Here is a 19,523-nt window from a genome sequence, read left to right on the forward strand (position 1 = left end):
ATTAGGTGTAGTATTTTAAGTTGTAAAATTAAAGTTTTTTATGTTCATGAACAAAGCGCGTTCGACCATAAAGGTGCAAATTATGAATTGCGGCTGCGAAAAGTTTGTGAATTGTGTAAATTTTTTTGCTGATTCAAAGTTTAAACCATAAAGTCCATAAAATGCTCGTATTTTAGGGCAACCAAGAATTTTTACTCTTTATTGCAAGTCTTAAGAATGCAGCAAACAATACAAATTTGCACGCAATTCATTGATAGAATTCTTGAATTACAAATTTGTGCCATTCTTAAAATTGAAAAATGGGTGGGTGGTGTGATGGCTAAGGGTATGGTTTGCGTCCCAGCTGGTGAACAATATAAGTTTTACTGATTTACAGATTTAGGCACACAATTCGATACTAGATAAATGAATAATTAAAATAAATATTATCGAAAATATTTGTAGCAACTGCAAACGTAGTTTTTATAAAAAGTAGGAAAAGGTTATCACCCGGTGGATGGTGTCGTATCTAAAGAACCGGTTTGTACATATCTTAGGTAACAGAGACCATTTATTCGTTATTACTCTAATGCAATGACAGCAGAAAGAACGAGGAATTGAAACGACTTGCGATTGATAATTCACAACCCATAATCGCCTTAAGCTCTGGCATTATCATGGGTCGAAACTTAAGATTGATTTGATTGCACAAACACGTTTCCATTTCCATATTCTCCTCGCCACTTACAAGATTAGCACGTGAACCATGAATGATAGTCTATAGTCGGTCAAGCGATAGTGCTATAAAGCAAAAAGAAAAAAGGGGGTGGGATGGTTGCTCTACGTGTCTTTCCTGGCGATTTGTTTACTTGGCTGCGGTTAAATTACGTTTGCCTGCCATAAGTACTAGATGGATTTAATAACGCTAAAAAGTTTGCCACTAGCTCATGTCTCGCCGATGTCCACGATGGTTGTAGTGTATATAAAGTATATAGTATGTTATATTCCATTGCCGCCAGGCTGTCTCGGTTGTACGAGTAAATCGAAAAACAATCCATTTAGGGAGGTGTGACCACAACCTTGCAACTTGATTAAGTTTGCTTACCTTTTTTTTTCAGAGAGTTCAAAGCGGCCACTTTATGGTCGACCTCTTGGGTTTTCCTCGCCACTTTTTGACGTCACTTTACTTCCATTTGCCCACCGCAAACCGATCGTATTTTGACTGTAAATATTTCCACTTTTCATCTTTCGACTGGCGGCGGTGGCCCCTTTTTGGCTTTTCGTTGATTTTATGACTCAATTAAAAGATAAATACGCAAAGTGCAAACATTTCAATGCTCAGTGAACGCAGCCGACAAACGTGCACATGACGTCAACCGTCAAGCAAACAAATTGTTGAAAGATTTATGAATACTTCGAGTCGAGTGTCTATATTTGGATATCCATGCAAACACGCACTTTTCGAAGATGAAAGAGAAAGAGTTTGGCCAGTGGGAAATTTGCTCTCGATGTGTATAATAAAGATATATGGTGGTTAAAGACAGACTTTTAAATAGAAAGATGTTGCTGAAAGATCCTGTTGCTTTTTATTTTTATAATGGAAATAAAGACAAACCACCTGAAACCAAAACTTTAGCCGTAAATAATTTATTGATGGTAAACGAAGATAGTATACTTTACAACTTAAATGTTACAATAAACTTGAGTTTAATGAAAAACAAGGCATTCAAATGTCTTTATTGTCACCCGTTGATTTTTGCCGACGTTTTTCTGTACCTCTTAACGAGTAACATCTTTACTTATATTTTTAATTTACGACTCTTGGCTGCGTCAGCGGTGCGTGAGTGAAAGGCAAAAGTCCGCCAACAAGTTAACCTTAACATCTTTTTGCCACTTTTTTATTAAATTTTAATTTAGGGGGCGGCAGTTGCTGGCGCAGATTTGCATACAAATTCAATTAAAACGCGTGTCGGAATTTAGTCAGCGAAATTTTCCTTAGGAAGTTGAGGGAAACAAAAAATTTAATTTAAATACTAAAAAAGAGATTTACGAATTTGAACAAAAACCAGTATGGTTCAATAAAATCAGGTAAATAATATCAGTCAAAAGTATTGTATATTTATTACCGATTTCCACAGCCTGAAACTCAATTCGAATTAATGTGGGATTGACATGTCAAGTGGAAATTAGAGAGGAAAACATTGGAGTGGCTAATCAGTGTTGGAATTGATGTTGTTGGGCTTTTATCTTCAACCACCTCCCACACAACTGAAAACCGCTGAGAGCTGAGGTCAAAGGTTGAACTTGACGTGAGTTCGCCTTTCGCTTTTCAACGGTCTGGGGTCGAGGTGAGGGGCAGGTTTTAGCCGGGTCAGAAGAGGTGCAGGCAGCACCTAATGACTTGCAGCCTGCCATTAAATTGCCATTGCCTGGAAAACTCTGAAAATGAAAGTAACAAAAAGCGCCAAGCCAAGCTCACGATTTTGACTGCAGAAAACATAAACAAATTTAGTAGTCGAAACTTTTGGATACCCTTCTTTGACAAATACTTTTTAAATGTGTCAGGCTTCTGAATCTGTGGTAAAGATATTGCCTTTCATATGATTTATTTATATCAAAATCTTAATAAAAATTGCTTCATAAAATTAATTACAATTTAGATCTATTACAGCTGATGTGTAACTATGTATTAATTTAAATTTAATTTACTTTCAAATTGAGCTTATCCATTTCTTTAGTAAACACACTAAACGTAGTACCAATAAAAATCTACAACCCTTTTCGAATAGGGTACAAAATATGCGGCTAAAACGGTGGCGCCTCAGGCCAAGCGATTAAATGTTGTTATATGTCTCTTGGGTTGTTCGTTCGTTGTTCGTTTGCTGTCTTGGGTTTCATAACAACAACAGCAACAACAAAAACAACAAGAAGACAATGCCTGGAAATATCCATCTGTCTTATTGTGGGTTTGTCTCTCCGTCCGCCACACACTGTTCACAGTTATTAGACACTGTTTTATGTTACACAATTGTTGTTTTTGCGGAGCGGGCTTAATCCGGCTGGCAACATGTTGCCAACTGGCAGATCTTTTGGGCCTTTCGCTAATTGTTGGGGCGTGGCTCCTCGATCCGCACAACGATGTTGTTTTGTGCGAAAAATCAACATTCGCCCAGCTGTTTACCACCCAATAAAATCACACACCGAAATAACACTCATTAACCGAGTTGTTGAAGTATTTCGTTGGTGTATCCGTCGGGTTTCAATTGCAGTATTTTTTTATGGTTTTTCGACGAGGCTTGGCACACGCTCTTCGCTGTCAGCAATGAATACCAAATATCGCTTTTGTTGACATTTATTTGCACTTTTTAGCTGACAGAAAGAAACAATTTGCACAATTAATTTGCATATTTTCGAGATTTTTCATGGTGGCGGTGAGCTTGTTGAAAGCAAATAATGAGGCTACGAAAATCAAGGTAAATGGGATCAATTCAGGTCAGCTGGAAAAGAGGAGTCATCAATATTTAAAGAGAACATAAGATAAGATACAAACTTTTAGTATTTTATTTGTATTAACTTCTTTACATAGGTAAACACCTTATTTAATGTAATGCCCAACTTTACTCTACGCAATCGTTACGCACATTCCCCCCCTTTCTTTTCCTTTCTTTACTTAATTTTCATTGCGTGACCAACTAAACTTTTCTCCAGCAATTTCGAAGAGATTTCGAAATGGTTTAGTTTCGGGGTGTTGCAAAAGTCGTAAATAAGAAAAGGCAGGCAAACAAAGTAAAATAGCGGAAGAGAAAAATATCTAAATGCGTGAACGACGGAAATTGCTACGCTTAAATATCTAAGGGGAAAATTAAAATAAGTTTAATTGTATCTAAGCATTTTATTAATTACATTTTTCTTTCTTTTGCAGGTGAGTTTGAAAAAATGAAAAATGTTATGTATGGTATTTAATGTAAAAGAGGGTAAGGCTTTAGATTTTGAAGGTAAGAGTATCGGCATTATACTGAAAGTTTGGTAAATTTTTGATAATATTCAGATTTTGTAAAATAATTACTAAAATTGGTTATTTATTTAAATGTACAAAAACGATTTTATTTTCCATCGGTTTTTAAAAACCGAATAGTTTTTGTGTGTGTACACTAGATTCATAAAAACCAAATGTTATACCCAAAAGAATTTTTAACCACCCACAATCTCACCCCGTCAAACCAAATAAAATCAGCTGATTCAGAAAAATACACATTGGGAAACCTACTTTTTATGTTTCATATTTCATAAAGCAACAGCGTGAGAAAAAATCGAGTATATGGAAAAACTCTGGTCGTTGCGGGTGGTGAGTTTGGTGGGTAGGTTGTAAGGTGGATTGGTGGGTGGCAGGCCTACAAATCTACAGTTAGCACACGGGTTATTGTGCCTTCAACGTGGCAACTTGTCATAGTCAAGTGGCATAGAGAGTCTCTTGTTGTCTCTTTCCGACGCTGATGCTGCTGCATCGCTTCACTGGATTTCAAAAGTTCTTTTGCCGTTACACCACGCGCTCTCTCTTTCTCTGCTGACAAAAGCGCATTTGTATGGTTTCGCTCTCTCGCGGATAAGACTCTCTGTATCTTAAATTCAGCTAAAAAGCTTTTAAAAAAGCAGCCATGTTGCTTTTTCCTCCCGTGTGTGTGTTTATGAAAGAGTGTGGGAGTAGGTATCTCTCTCTCTCTTCTCATAAATTAACTGATTGGAAAGATTCGTTTGCTGCTGTTTTTTCGGCTTCCCCTGTTTTTCTGTGTTATATCGCTTGTTTGTTTATTTTTCATGCATTTTGGTTTGCCTTCAACACGAGCCCTTCTTTCGAAGGGCCAGGTAAATCGCGCCGAATCTCTGTCGAAAAAGGGTTCCGTAATAAAGATCGCAGACAATCGGTACAGTGAAGCCCCTACTGCAGAAATTTTTTGTAGCTAGTGCGATAAATAAAATGTTTAGTATGATCTGATGATATATTTTTGATTATACTAAGCCACCGATATCAAAAAAATCTAAAGTAAATAATGCAGAATCACAGTAAGAATTTAAAGATGTGGATGGATATACGAATGCAAACTTTTTATGATAACGTGCTTACCTTGGTAATGCATTTTAGAATATTTTCAATAAAAACCTTTAATTTGAAGCTGCACTTTAGCTTCCAAGCTTTGCTTTATTTTGCTCTCCGCGGCTTTGCATTTTTGCATCAAAAACTTTCAGCTTTAATTTGCAGCTCTCTCGAACTCCTTCTCTCCGCCCAACTCTCTTTTTCCCAACAAACTTCAAAAAAGCCACCACCAAAAAGCTGTTGTAACCACTGTTGTTGTTGCTGCTGCTGCATGTATCGGCGCTCTCCCTCTCTCAGCCTTTATTCTTTCAAAAGAAGTATTAAAATGCAATGTTTTCTTCAAGGAATTTTTGGGTGAAGTCTTAGGTGTTTTAAAATCCGTTATATTACCAAAAATACAAAATAATAAAAGAATAAACCCGTGCTTTTACAAGTGCTCAAATATTACCAAGCTTACGGGCAAATACAAAGCCACGTTTAGTTCTCATTTCGACTCTCTCTCTGCCTTGTCTCTCTTGCAGCAGCAGAGGCAGCGACGTCAACATTTTTAGTTATGCTCGCAGCTCATTCCGTTCAAACACGAAAATCGCCTAGAAGTTAAAACTTCGACTCGCTTTTGTCGCTTGGGCTTTTATTTTATTCCGTTGCTCGATTGTGTATTGTTAATTGTGTAAAAATACCTATTTTCGTTTGTGCGACTGTGTTGCATTCTTGTGAAAAAAACTAGGCAAACGATTTTAAGCGAAAAATAACAAAGGCTGGCTAATTTGTTTACAACAGAAGCCTAAACAACTTGCAAAAGTTCGCCAGACACTTAACTGAATATACAAATCCACAGAAAAACTGCGAAAAACGTCTCGCGCGCATTTTTAACATTTTCACTCATTGAGGGAGAGCCCAAGAGAAAGCAGAGGTTGTGAGCGGAGGAGTTGCTGAATACGAAACCCGCATTCAGCAAAAGAGGGAGAGAGAGAGCCTTGACTCTCTCAAAATTTACCTCTCTCTCAGCACACAAATAAAAGAGCTCCCAGTTCGTTGTTTTTGTTTGTTTGGTGTTAAAACGTTAAAAAAAAGGCCCAAAAGCGAACATCTAAAACACATATGTAATTGCAAGTGAAACTCATTAAAAGGGAAGCTGGTAAAAAGAGAACCCAATTAACTGAACACAAACAAAAACCATTTGTTGTTGCCGCTCTCCCGAGAGTGTGTGTGTATATCTAATAAGAATAAGCAGCTGCGACCTCCCCAAACAAATTTGTCCAACTTTAAAAGTTTAGAACAGCAAAAGCAAACGAAATTGCATACATATCATTTCTGAGCATTTGAAACGAAGTTTTTTCAACTTAAAAGATATAACGCTTATCTTAACGAAATTCGCTTTCAACTATCGTAATATCGATAATGAAAACTGAAACCGGCAGCAATATTAATAATAATAGTATCGGTAGCAAAATGGATTTCGATATGTATCCAAGTATTTCCGGCAAGCAACAGGATCCCGTTCGCGAAGTCGTTATGAAGTATATCGATTACTTTTTGCCAGAGTAAGTATCCGATAGGAACTGTTATCCGATTAGAACTATAGCTGAAAATATCGTTTCGGTCTGGAAGTTAAAAAAAACTGTATAGGCTTAAAAAAATTGTATTTCCTTTTTATTACATTGCGACATAACAAATAAGGTAAAAATAGCCAGAGGGAAAATAAACATAAAAGTATGGGGTTATTGTCCAAGCTGATAACGAACTGATGAAGAGGTCTTCCCAAGATAAAAGCTATTTGACTATGGATTTGAGAGGGCTGGGGAAAACAGTAGCTCTTTAAATATTTGTTAACAAACGGCTTTATCTGTAAAGATAAAATTATTTTTAACCTGGAGGCTTTTACTAAGTAAGCTAAAAGGTGTGTGGAACTTTTTATGGAAATGTTTATATGAATGATAGCTATTTTTGTTCATCACAGGAAATGTACAGATGGCGAATTAAAAAGCTGTTGTGAGAGTTTGTTTTAGATCAGAAATCTATTTTTAGTATACAAGTTCAGTACTTATCATCTTATCCAAACAAAAAGGGTTATATATCACCCAGTGAATGACAAACCCATTATTGACTCATCTGAGATGTCTCCAATGGCTGTTTATAGTAAACTGTCAAATTGGTGGCAGCTAATTTAAGCAAATTTGTGTGAACTACTTGTAAAAAGGAAAAACGAAACTTCAGACAAGTGAGCAAACGACAATTGAGAAGGCGGCTATAAATAGCTGGCAATAATAAGTACTTCCGACCCAAAGCTGATGTGATTCTCCGGTTTGGAAACCAATTAGCGATCCCAGACGTTATGATGATCTATTATGGATCCTATATTATATCCCGTGCATGGCAACGCAGCTGGTTTTCAGCTCTTTTATAAGGTACCTCAGTTTACCTCAAGGTGCTAAGTTGTAGATAGCGACAATAAATATCGGTGGTCCGTTGTGTTGATTTTATAGGCATACATAAATATTTATCGGTTGGATAAGTCGGCGGCGCCTTTAGCTCTAATTACATTGGTAAACTTGAACTCGTTGGATAAGAGATTATAAATAGTTGATCTGTTATGGTTAGTTTGCGAGGGATATAAGAAGACAAACTCAGTTTTAATCCCGAAATAAACACTAAAATTTATTAATGTAAAGTTCGCCATTAAAACGTCAAACTGCCGCAATATTTGCTTGGCAAATCTGGTGCCAAATCCACTTTAAACCATACCGCATAATCGAATTATATGTTAAAGACTGGTTGCTGCCCGCTTCCTGTCTTATAAGGCCTTACATCATCGGAAAACGGGCCAACGCATCGTTAGTTGGATAAAATACTATTTTTTGCGCTGACCTCATTTTGTTTTTGTCCGTTACGTCCAGTTAGGCAACTTGTTGCAAACTTGCGTTTGCATGGGCGGGGAAAGTCCAGGAAGGGGGCCGCCGAGGAGCAGGCTGCCTGCCACGCGCCTCTTGCTGCGAAGCCTGCCAAGTTGGCGACATTTCTTCGCTGGTTTCGCTGGCACTTTAAGGCTTCCTACAATAAGGCGGCAAAAGAAACCGGTCTTGGACTTGGACCACTTCGATTTACTCTTTTTCGACTCTCTTTCCCGCAGTCTTAACCATTAACCAGCCCGCTTATCTTTCTCGAACCCTTTTCGCGGTTTCTAAATATAGAAACTTATTTCACTTGTGCACCATTTCTGATGCTCATGATTTTGTTTTTATTTGGGTCAGGGGCGAGTTTTTCTCAAGTCTTCCCTCATTATCTGAGCTTGCTATTTTTGTGAATTTACTTTTGTACTTTGCGGTAATGTTGCGGTTTTAGTATGCTTTGTGAAAAAAATACTTCATTGTTTTTTGTGGTGGGTGGAAAAAGTAATGAAATTTAAAAGAAAAAAGCATCTTTCACTTAGAAGGAGACAAAAACTATTTGAGTCTACTTTTGAACATAATTTAAAAGGGTTTTAGGCAAATATTGCCAACTACGTAATTTCATTAGTAACATGTATATACTTAAAACTGTATTTATTTAACTTTAAAAGTATGCGTAAAAATAAATCTAGGTATTTAGTATGGTAGATTTACAATATTAAGGGGGGGTAAGGTCAAATCATGCGAAAAAAGCCATGTTTTTGTGATTTTTTTCCTGACGACACAGTTAAAATTTATTTATTCAACCAACGGTATATTAAAGTATGACATTAGAAGAATGTTTTATCAAATTTTTACAAAAAAATATTAAAAAATATGGCAATGGTAGCAATTGTCCGGACGTGTCGCCAAAAAAGTTAAATTGCGGTGCCCCTCATAACTCGGTGCTGGATCATATGAAATCAAAAAATGAAAGTTCATTCGTTAGATAATAGTTCGCCCCAGGTAACGCTGTGAGGGTTTTTTTCAAAATTGCAATTTTTTAATTTTTTCGAAGACTTTGAAGTGAAAAACACAATTTTTTGGGAAAAAATCGGTTAGTTTGTCATTGCAAAATCAAAATTATGAAAAAAAAAAAAACAACTCGACAGCGTTACCTCGTAAAATATGTATAGAAATAGTGTTTAAAATTTCAAAAGGATCGGTGCAGTAGTTTTGAAGTTATGAGGGGCACCGACTTTGAAAATAGCGTGTTCGGCAAAATCGATTCAAAGTATTTTTATACGTGAAAATACGCCCAAATACGGTTGTTTAAAACGCTGTAACTCCGTTAGTTTGACTTTAATTGACTCAAAATTTTTACACAATGTTCTCGACATATTAATCATTCAGAAAAAAATAAAAAAAAATATAAAAAAAATCATTGAATCATAAAAATCAGATGGTATATTTCGACTTCCTAATGCCTTCCGATTGCCCTAAACATTGTTATAAATTCACTTCCCGTTTTGCGAGTGTTTATTGTTTCTATTTTGCCAAACAATTTTTACGATGTGTTTTGTTTTCGTTCGCCAACTTCCTGGAGTCGTAAACCCAGTGTAGTGTCATCGTCATCGTTCCCGGCTCTCGAGGCCCTCGAATGCAAATAAACACTCCACAAAACGCTCTGCTGAGTGACGGGAAATCATCGACGGACTCGGAATCGCGAAGATGGCATGAATTTATGCCAAGTTCTCTTTTCGTTTACATCAGCGATTGCTTGACAACAATTTCGATATCTGTTTTGTTTCGTTTTTTTTTTACTATGCATTGTTCAGTTTTGCCGAGTCAGCGGAGGTCATTTGCTGGGCAAGCAATTTGTATTTTAGGGAGAATTTGCAGAGTCGGCATCCGCAAGTTTAAAATTTCGGAAATGCGCAAAACATTTCGAATCGTGTGAATCCTACAAAAAGGCGTCGAGTCTTGATATTTTGAATGGAAATAGCCGGGGAGAAAATGCCAAAGAGCAGCGACATTCATCAAGGGATTAGCCTGGCACTTGGCCAGAGTTTCATTCACAGATAATGCGCTTACTCAAAGCGATTCGATTGGATTCGATTTGAAACGACTCCTTGGCGTCGTGTAATTCGACTTCTGCAATTGCCAATTGAATCGAGTGCCCAAAAGAAAAAGTGGCACGTCTGCAAGTGGCGCCAAGTACAAAAATAAAAATAAATAATAAGCATTTGATCAACAAGTTCCAGATCGTTTGAAGCAAATTTTAGTTAAAGGAAACTACTAATTTAGTAAACATTTTGAAACTATAAAAAAATGTTTTTTTTTTAGTTTAAAGCTAAACAAATTTTTTCTTAGACACTACTTTGTTTAGCTTTTTAAATATCTCAATTTCCTCTTAAAAATTTGTCTTCATGTGGCCTGATAAACAAGCTCCGCCCAAGTGAAAACATAAACCAAACTCATGATGCCGAATTCTGAATAAGCAATCTTTAAGTAGCACAAAAGCAGAAGTGAAAAAGTAAATAAATAAATGACATCACTGTTATTTTTATGAGCGTTCGATGGCGGCGTTTGAACCTTAATAAACTTTGCACTTTTCTCCCCTCGTTTTTTTTTTTGGGGGGTAAAAAAAAATATAATGTGCCGAGCATTAATTTTTTTTTTGTCCATTGCGTGATTTTGTGCCTTCGTTTTACGCTTTTTGTTGCCTGTTCTAGGCCCTTTCTTTATTTCATTTTGTTTGCCTGCTCTGACCAACTTTGTTTGCTTTTCATGATTAATATAGTTTTTCTGACAACATGCTGATAACACCTGGTGAGATGATAACGAACCAAAATCTCTGCTTTAATGATGATGAAGCTGCCAGCTGTGCTGTAGTTTATGCAGATGTACTAATTTGAGTTGGAAACTATCCAATTAGGATAGAAAAAAGTCTTGTACTTCAACATTGAAGAGGCTGTATGGTTAACGAAATTCCTTATTTTATAGGCTTTATATTTCTTTATTGCCAATCTGTAAAAACATTAGGCTCGGTTGTATAAAATAATATTTAACTTATAAGATTGCTTTGTTCGAACCACATGCTCTAACTAATCTTAATTGTTTTGGATTTTTATGATACATATGTTTAAACTTTAAAAAAATGAGTTCCGGCGATAAAAAAAAAAATGTTGTTTCTCAATTTAATTGAAAGTGCACTTGAATGTGTTCCAAATTGACCAAAACCCTGTATAAAATTGTTAAATTTATGCTCCCATTCACCTCGAAATAAATAAGTGTGTTATTTGTTCAAATTGCGCTCCATTTTATTATCGAACAAATTAAAATTAATGGTCATGCGAAAAGCGAATTTTCGCCACAAACTCCGCGTGTCCACCAGGAAAAAAATAAAAAAAACAACAACTACGATTATATAGACGCCATTGACCGGTGTCCGCTATGACATTGGCGAATAAATGTTATTTTATTTCATTTATTCTGGCTTTTGTTTGTGCCCATAGCCCAAAGAAAGAGAACAAAAGTCACGACATGAGTCATTGCACTCGGATCCGATCGTCTGGATGCAAAAGGCGAGACTTTTACTTTTTTCCCGCCTTGTTTTTCGCCGTTAAGCGGCAAGGCGAGAACGATGATATAGAAAGTCATAAACTAAGTTCCCTTGACTCCTCCGTCAGGTTAAGAAACTTTCGCGCCTTTCGTCCTTGTCGACTGACTCAGGGGGTAAATCACAAGTTTCCTTCCCCCATCTGTGTCCGAAAACGAAACTGCCCCTCTTCTCGTTCTTTATCGCCAGGCCGACTTCAACCGACTTTAATTATTTTGCACACCGCAAATGCAGTCCATAAAGTCGAATTGATATAATTCCGTTCCATTTAATTTAAATGCAAAGCATTTCAGCAAAATCATCAACTGCAATGATGTGTTAAACGTAAAAAGGCATTTATTATTTTTGTGGTTATTTTTACATTCTGTTGAAAGTAGGAAATTCGCGAATTTTTGTTGGAAAAATGTATTGTAAAAAATAACTGGGTATAAAAAAATTTAAAACAGGAAGCGCAGAAATGATAACACAAAATTTTATTATATACGAAAATTAATACATATATCAAGAGCCCAAAAATTGTATTCTTTTTAAGCAGCAAAAAATGTCCAATTACTTTTTAAGAAACCTGTTAAGAATTGCTTTCAAATGAATCACTATTCAATTTTTCAATTTATGTGTAACTATCTTTTAAGCCATCTCATTTGATGACACACTCCTTACTATCATGCCACTTCTATAATTAGAAATTATTGCGTATAGCAACCATATTTGAACCACAAATCAATTTTGACTGATAAAATGTCACCAACCTAGAAAAAATTCGATAAAAATAAAAACCACACCAAAACTGAAAATTAGAAGATAAGTTGAACAATTTAACTGCCTAATTGCCTATTGATGATTTAAAATTTAAAAATTAGATTCAAATTATAAAAATGGGTGCGGTGTCTCTAAAAAAAATTTGTAATTACTTTTTGATCAACCGGCTCAAGCAATGAATAATTTGCACTTTGGCTGCCACTCAGCAATTGATAAAATTGTGGTGTATGGGGAAAACCCGATTTGGTTGCATAAAATTCATGGCATCGGGTTTTAATTTCAATCAAAACGTCTGAGCACCTTTTAAAACATTCATCTTTTACTTTGGTCTTATGACAATTTAATTGCTCATTTGGCATTGCAATTAGATGGGGAGATTTGCTTTTTATTCCGAGTTTATTTTTTTTTTTTTCTTTTTTGCAAAGTCGAGGAAGTTTTATTGTCATATTGACCTCAATTTTCGGCTGTCATCAGCAAGGTCGGATCGCCAAAAATAACTTCCATTCCAAGGTCTTTCGGCTAAAGTCTTTAGGCTTTCAAAAAGGAAACTGAAAAATAGTTTTTTGATTTGTTTTTAATTGAGAGGTTAGATGAGATTGATAAGATGATGATGGCACCATTAAAGGCAGAGTTTTTTATTTGCCAACATTTTAACAAGCGTAAAAAATAAAGTAATCTAGCGATAATTGTTCAATGTTTTTTATTGGTAATTAATAACTTAACGTTTCAACATCTAATTTCAGTGCATCTGGAACAAGTGCAGTTGCGATTGATAACAAAATCGAACAGGCAATGGTAAGTTTAAATTCAATTAATTTGTCAATTGTTTTACCTCAGAAATTAAGAAATGGGGCTATCAACTCATAAACAATTTGCAGCACCAAATTGATAAGAGTAAAAACATGAAACCGCTAATCTTTATAATGGGCGAAAATTGTCATAAATTCATTCTTATCAGAGAACAAATAAAGGAATAGCGAAGGAAGACGTCATGAACCGCGGCATCGAGCGTTTTTGAACTTTTGACCGTGAAATCAGTCGATGTTTTTCAAGACAAATGATGCGTACTCTTGATGGCCCGTTCTTAATCTCGATTAGGCAAGGCCTTACTCTTCAGCAATCCATAAATAGCCACAAGAAGTACGAAAAGCCCATCGAAAATATGTTCGAGTGGGGCGCCATGCCAGGCTCACAAAAAAGATACAATTCAATCAAGTGGCCCTCCTCTTTCATTCTCGGCTGAGTACGAGCATGAAGTACAAATTTAGTTCAATTGAATTGAATTTGCTTTTTACTCAGTTGGCATGCATTTCAATGGACGATTCTATATTTAGACCCAATTAAAAGACAGTACAAGACTCTCGAAACAATGATCAAACCCAAGAAGATGGCAATTGGTTTTGAGTCTTTTTCAATGAACTGAAATGAACTGTGGCGAGAGTTGTGAATGGAAAACTATTGATATTCATGGTTTATGGCCGCACACAAAGAACAATCGAATTTGGTTTAAGTGTGCCAATCTAATCGAGGTTGTAATCGCTTTTGCAATCACTCAAAATAAAAGTCTCAATGATTTTAACTATGTATATATTGTTTTTTTTCGAAAGGAGGTGTTGCCAAGTCTTACAAAGTAAAAGGATTTGATTAGGTATTATCTGATAATTCTTGAAATTGCTGTTACAAATGTTACATCTTTGGAAAAACACAAGACAACAATATTGTATTTATTGCGATAAGCCTGTAAAATTCTTAGAATTAAATGCGTTTTTAACTCTGGTTAAACCCAATTTATGTTGAAGCGTCAATAAATCTTATTGATATTATCAAGTAACGGAGTAAATAGAAAATTCCAAGCGGAACTTGATGACACATTTTGCGTTGTGGCAACTGCCGGCTGCTGCATGCTGCATGCTGTTTGATTTTGCCTCATTTAAAGTCAATCAACTTTTCCTTTTCCACGAAATCCAATTGAGAGACAGTGGCTGCCTCTGTTGCAGTTGCAACTTGCCACCCATAATGGTCATTTGGGTCAATTCAATTGCTCTCGCCACTTTCTTTGGGCCGACGCATTTCATTTCGATTCTCTTCTTTTTGTTTTGTTTTTCTCGAATTCCTTTCTATTCACCTAGAAACGTTTTCCCTCTTCTTTTTTTTCACTTTGTGAAAGTATTTTCCCCAGGCGTGTTTGTTTCTTTTTCCAACCATTTTGTACAACACCCTCTTAACTTTGTTCGCCGCAAAATTTATGCGTTTAATTCTGTTGTTGCTTTTGACCTTGGCGGGGAAATAAATGAAATAAAATTTTATTCGAGACTTTGGGGCTGATATTTTATGGACTCCCTTGCCGGCGGCGCTTATCAGGCTTTTGTGTCTTGTTTACAAAATGGCAGACTGTTTTTTCTGTTTTCTGTGTGGACAGCTTATCTCTCGGCCCGCCTGCGAATGCCACACTTCAAAAATGCCATAAATTGTTTGCCAATTCACGAGCAAATAAAGCCAGAAATGTGAAAAAAAAACACATGAATTGTGTTTGCTTTGAGATAATTATTGAAATTACTCAACTCAACTCAATCATCGAAATGAAATTGGCTTTCGGGCAGCTTTGTATGTTTTTGCTTTGTTGGTGATACATCGCCAGACAAATCTCCGCCTTTTGTTATCTTTGCGCGGAAAGAAGACTGAAAATTATTTTATTTATTAAAAACTTATTTATTTTCACTCACATGATCCATTTCAGACAACGTCTATTACATTTAGCACCAGGTGTAGCCTGATTTTCATTCGGGAAAGTTGTCTAACCCCGAGCAGATGTCGCATATCATTCATATTTTAGGACACTTCCCATCTTCCCATTTCTCGAACCGCTTTTGTATGCATACTTATAGTATTTAAACTCATTCCGCTCGGTTCAGTTGTCACGTAGTGGACATGAGCACACAGATTGCGGATTACGGACTGCGGATTCTACGGATTGTGGCGGATTCCTTGGCTGACTCAGTCAGAAAGAAGAGATGAATTTTTTAGTCATTTGTTGCCTACGCCCAACAAAGGCGCGTCAAATAAAATGTAATTTATTTGCTGCAGTCGCTCTGCGACAGTCTTTTCCTGTTTTACAAATGCAAAGTACATGCGAAATAAGAACGGAGACGGAAATGTGGTTTTGCTTCCTTAAACGATCGCCTCTTGTTTACTTTCCTTTTATCACTTATCAATCAAGGCAAGACATCTCAGTGACGTCATTGATTTTCGCTTTTTCTCGCATATTTCTGATTTGTTTTGATGTCTGCCAAATATGGAAGTAAATTCAATTGCCGATAAGAATACATTTTTATTGTTCACAGCTGTATGAAGTACAATCTTTAGCCCATATAATCTATAGGGAACTCTTGACAGTCACTCACACGCTCCAATTTCAATGCTAATCTTTCTCTTCTCGGCTTATACTAAATGCCAATCGGTGAAGAAAACAATTACTCTTTCAATAGAGATAAACAATAGAAAACTTAGCGCCAATGATTGAGTTGTACATTCCATAACCGAGTCTGCTGATAAGGTTTTTAGGTTATACTAATATTTAATAATTGATTTGAATTGGCACAAACAATAAAAGCAGAGGGAATATAATATTATATATAATGACTAATCAGCGTAGCGGTTAGAGTAGATTCTACTCAAGGTAATATGTAATGAAAACCTTGGTGGGTTATAGTTTATGATAATGCCGGAATTCGTAAGCGATCAAGGCCCAACTAACTGGCTTTGTTATTTCTCTTCGAAAATTTCTCCTAGAAAATATTTACAAAGCCCAATTAAAAGTTATTTTTCAAGTCATATTCGATTCATCATAATTCGGAATTCATAAAGCCATAAAATTTCCTAACCAATCTCAACAATCAGGGGGAAAAGTTGTGAAAAACAAGAAGATAACGATGACGAGTCGGAGCGTTAAGACAACTTAATGACTTGATGACATTTATGAAGCTTTATTTCGACCAATATCCGGATCGAATGACTGGAATTCTGTCGAGCCCCTGGATGGCTGGTTGGCTTTATTCTTCACCTTTAGTGAAAAACAAAATGCAGAAACCCATAAACAAGACCATAAAAAGCATGACAGATAAGATAAAAATAAAAACACATTGGCCTGGTCGGGTTGTGTTGGGTTTTACCACTCGAATCGCCTGGGCTCTCATATTTGTGCAAGTGTGGGGAGTTTCAGCTAAGGCGAAGTGGGAAAACAAGCCTTAAGAATAGTGTTAAATAATTTACTTTTCCTCAACAGCCAGACATCGGGCGATAAGACGCCGGCAGGGCATTGGTTAAAGGGAAAACAATTGTGGTTGCATAACACGAGGAGAATCGCCAGAAAGAACTCACTCTATAGGATGGGTAAACATGGGCCTAAGTCTGTTCTTAAAGCTGTTTATCTCCGGAACACAAAAGCGTGTTCTGGCCACGTGCCTTTCCGAGGTCTTTCCCAACAGATCTCTTACATGATCTGGAATCACGGTTGTCCAATGCGATTCCATTACGGCCCGCGATCGCAGTATCCATAACCAATGCTCTCGAGTAACAAGTGCAAGGCATCATTATCATTATCCATCTCTGGCTATATCATGATCTATCGCTAAGCACTCGCTCTAATTGCATTGACAATGCGCAGCACCGCAATTTTTAAACAATTGACGTCAGAGAATCAATCGATATTGTATCCGTGGGTCGGTCACTCAGTCAGCCAGTCGTTCGTTTGATGGCTTTGTCTCTATCCTAAGCCCAAACGGTTCGGGCCAGTTAAGTGCTAATTAGACGTGGCACCGCCACTGAGGCTCCCGCTGCGTGTCTATCAGTCGATCTAGTCTGGTCCGTAGTTTATGACTATAATGCCAACGGCGGACTCGTGGGACTACACAATGCACGAAAAAAAATCGAAAAAGAAAATCAGATGACCTGAAATGGTTAGGCACTCTTGTCCTTAATTTATGGTTTGATGTTATGGGTAGATGGTTTCTTAAGTAAATAAACAGGGGAAGAAATGGGATAGATTTGATTACTTTTCATATATGTATTTAAATTGATAGTTATTCTGGGTTAATATTTATATTCATTGGGGGTTCCATGTAATACTAAACTAAAACATTATACTCTTTATTATAATTTTCTTGCCCAAAAAATAAACAAATAAAAGTATTCAGTTTCCCTAACCCGAAATAGATATAAAAGCCTACTAAAACGATTATTAAATCTTGCATCATTCTCTAGCATAACAGATTAAATGTCATACATTGCACTTTGTCACCTTGCTGACGTCATCTATTCAGACTCAAATTGCGTCACAACGTGCAGTATCTTAATGCCCCGGATGATGATCTCTTTGATCTCTCTCTATTGTAATGCATAATATGTACTTGTGAACACGTTGTACACGAAATACCCAGAACATATTTCTTTAGAACCCGGAGAAATTTGATTCTGGCCTTTTGTTTTCATTTTTTTTATTACCCCTCACGAATCGTCGAGGTCGGCGACTTTCAATTCACGCGAAATGCAAGACGAAAATCGGTGGGAATCGTGGGGATTGCGGGTTAGTGGCTCAGAGAAAGGTGGCAAGTTAGTGAGCTAATATTTCCCAAATGGCGATGAGCTCACCCCTCCAACCTCCCACCTTCCACCAACCAATCGAAAACAGTAGCCAACTTCTAATGACTCACAAATGCCACACAATTTAGCGAGAAATTTTCACTGCAATTAGAGTTCATGCGAGCAAAGTTCCCCGAATCGAACTTTGTTGTGTTTGGCCTTCAAGGTTGAATCTCCGTGGGTGTTTTGCAGTTGGGTGTGAAGTGTGAAGTTCGGGTTTTCCTGTTAGAGTTTTTCTTTTCTGCTGTGCTTGGTTGAAACGGGTTTCGCTCGCCTCACCTCTGGTGGTGGCCCCTTCTAAAATCCAAACTAAACACTCTCGACCGAACGGACCAGACGTTCAACATTTCGCCGCCAGACGCCCGAGTTCGACGAGATAGCCTTTAGTTTGAGTTGCAATTGTCGTTCGAGCTGGCCGCTGTTTTTGTTTGTACGTGCATTGCAGTTCCAAAAGTGGGTCAGTTTTATCGCCAATACATGTCTATATGCCCATATACATACATATATACAAACATGTGGAGCCGATGCAGTTGATTTTCGTTTATGTTTGTTTGCTTATTTGCTTGCCAGCAAGCCGCTGTTGCCAAGCGCACTCAATTTTCATAAAAAAACAAATGCAAAATGCAACAAACTTTGGCGCTGCGGTCGTTACTGGACAAAAGTGCACTGTGAAGGTCTTTTGGCTCGAAGTTCTGGAATTCAAAGGCAACATGTTAACTGCAAAGTATAATAATACAGTTAATTCTAAAAGCATAAGCCATTTTAGAATTTTTTACATTTTTCCCTTCTATTATTCATTTTAAAACTAGAAAGAAGAGATTTTGGTTGCTTTATATACTCCAAACAGATCACTTCAACTCCCATTAGAAAAGATAAAGTCCAAACTCATTAGGGAATTCAGTGTATCTGCTCACTTTGGGGAATTGGTATCATCTGTGCATTTGTACAATTTATCAGAGAATTTCAAAAGCCCTTAGGGAAGTGAACTTTTAGTCTGTTTCTGCCTTGTTGCTAAATGACGGACAATTAGATTTTGAAATATTCGTGAGAGTATTAATAGGAACTACGATTTATTTTAGTTTCATGCATACTAATTACATAAATTAGCAAACAATTTGCCTGCCAAAACATTTCCCCAATATCAAAATTAATTAGACATCATCGGCGCATCACAAGGCAATGAATTTGGCTCTTTAAAATCTGCTTGAATGTTGTTTTCATGCATCTCTCTCTTTTTGACAGCCAGTTTCCTGTCTGCTCAAATGCGGAACTGAAAAGCCACACTAATAAAAATGCCTAATGTTTGCCAAAAACATTTTCTAATCCACAACACTTTGACTTTCAACCCGATATTGATGGCGTTTTTATTTTTCACTTGGCAGTGTTAAATTTTAAACAAGTTTCGTGAACGTCACAAACTGGTTTTTTGGCTTGTGGTTAAATGAAAAAACAAAGTAAAATTAATAGCATTAAGCGATCGTTCGAATTGAATGTTTGTCTTCGGTTAATCCCCCAGTCGAGCAAGTCAATGTGATAAATGTGGCTCAGATGTATTGACCTTTGTGCC

General features: G+C 36.8%; 1 protein-coding gene across 5 annotated transcripts in view; it reads left to right on the forward strand.

Annotated features, from left to right (window-relative positions):
- The window catches only part of LOC108094493 (protein bunched, class 1/class 3/D/E isoforms), a 100,610-nt gene that overhangs the window by 66,292 nt on the left and 14,795 nt on the right, over positions 1 to 19,523 (forward strand). For 3 of the 5 annotated variants that reach the window (XM_017195084.2, XM_017195090.2, XM_017195091.2), the window contains one exon: positions 13,063 to 13,114. In XM_017195084.2, the coding sequence (XP_017050573.2) occupies positions 13,063 to 13,114 (52 nt within the window). Of the gene's footprint in view, positions 1 to 3,901; positions 3,982 to 5,622; positions 6,616 to 13,062; positions 13,115 to 19,523 lie in introns of those variants that run through there. The other 2 variants (XM_017195092.2, XM_017195089.2) reach the window with 2 other exon arrangements.

This window comes from Drosophila ficusphila, unplaced genomic scaffold (assembly GCF_018152265.1).
Source record: "Drosophila ficusphila isolate 14025-0441.05 unplaced genomic scaffold, ASM1815226v1 contig_607, whole genome shotgun sequence".
Taxonomy (NCBI): domain Eukaryota; kingdom Metazoa; phylum Arthropoda; class Insecta; order Diptera; family Drosophilidae; genus Drosophila; species Drosophila ficusphila.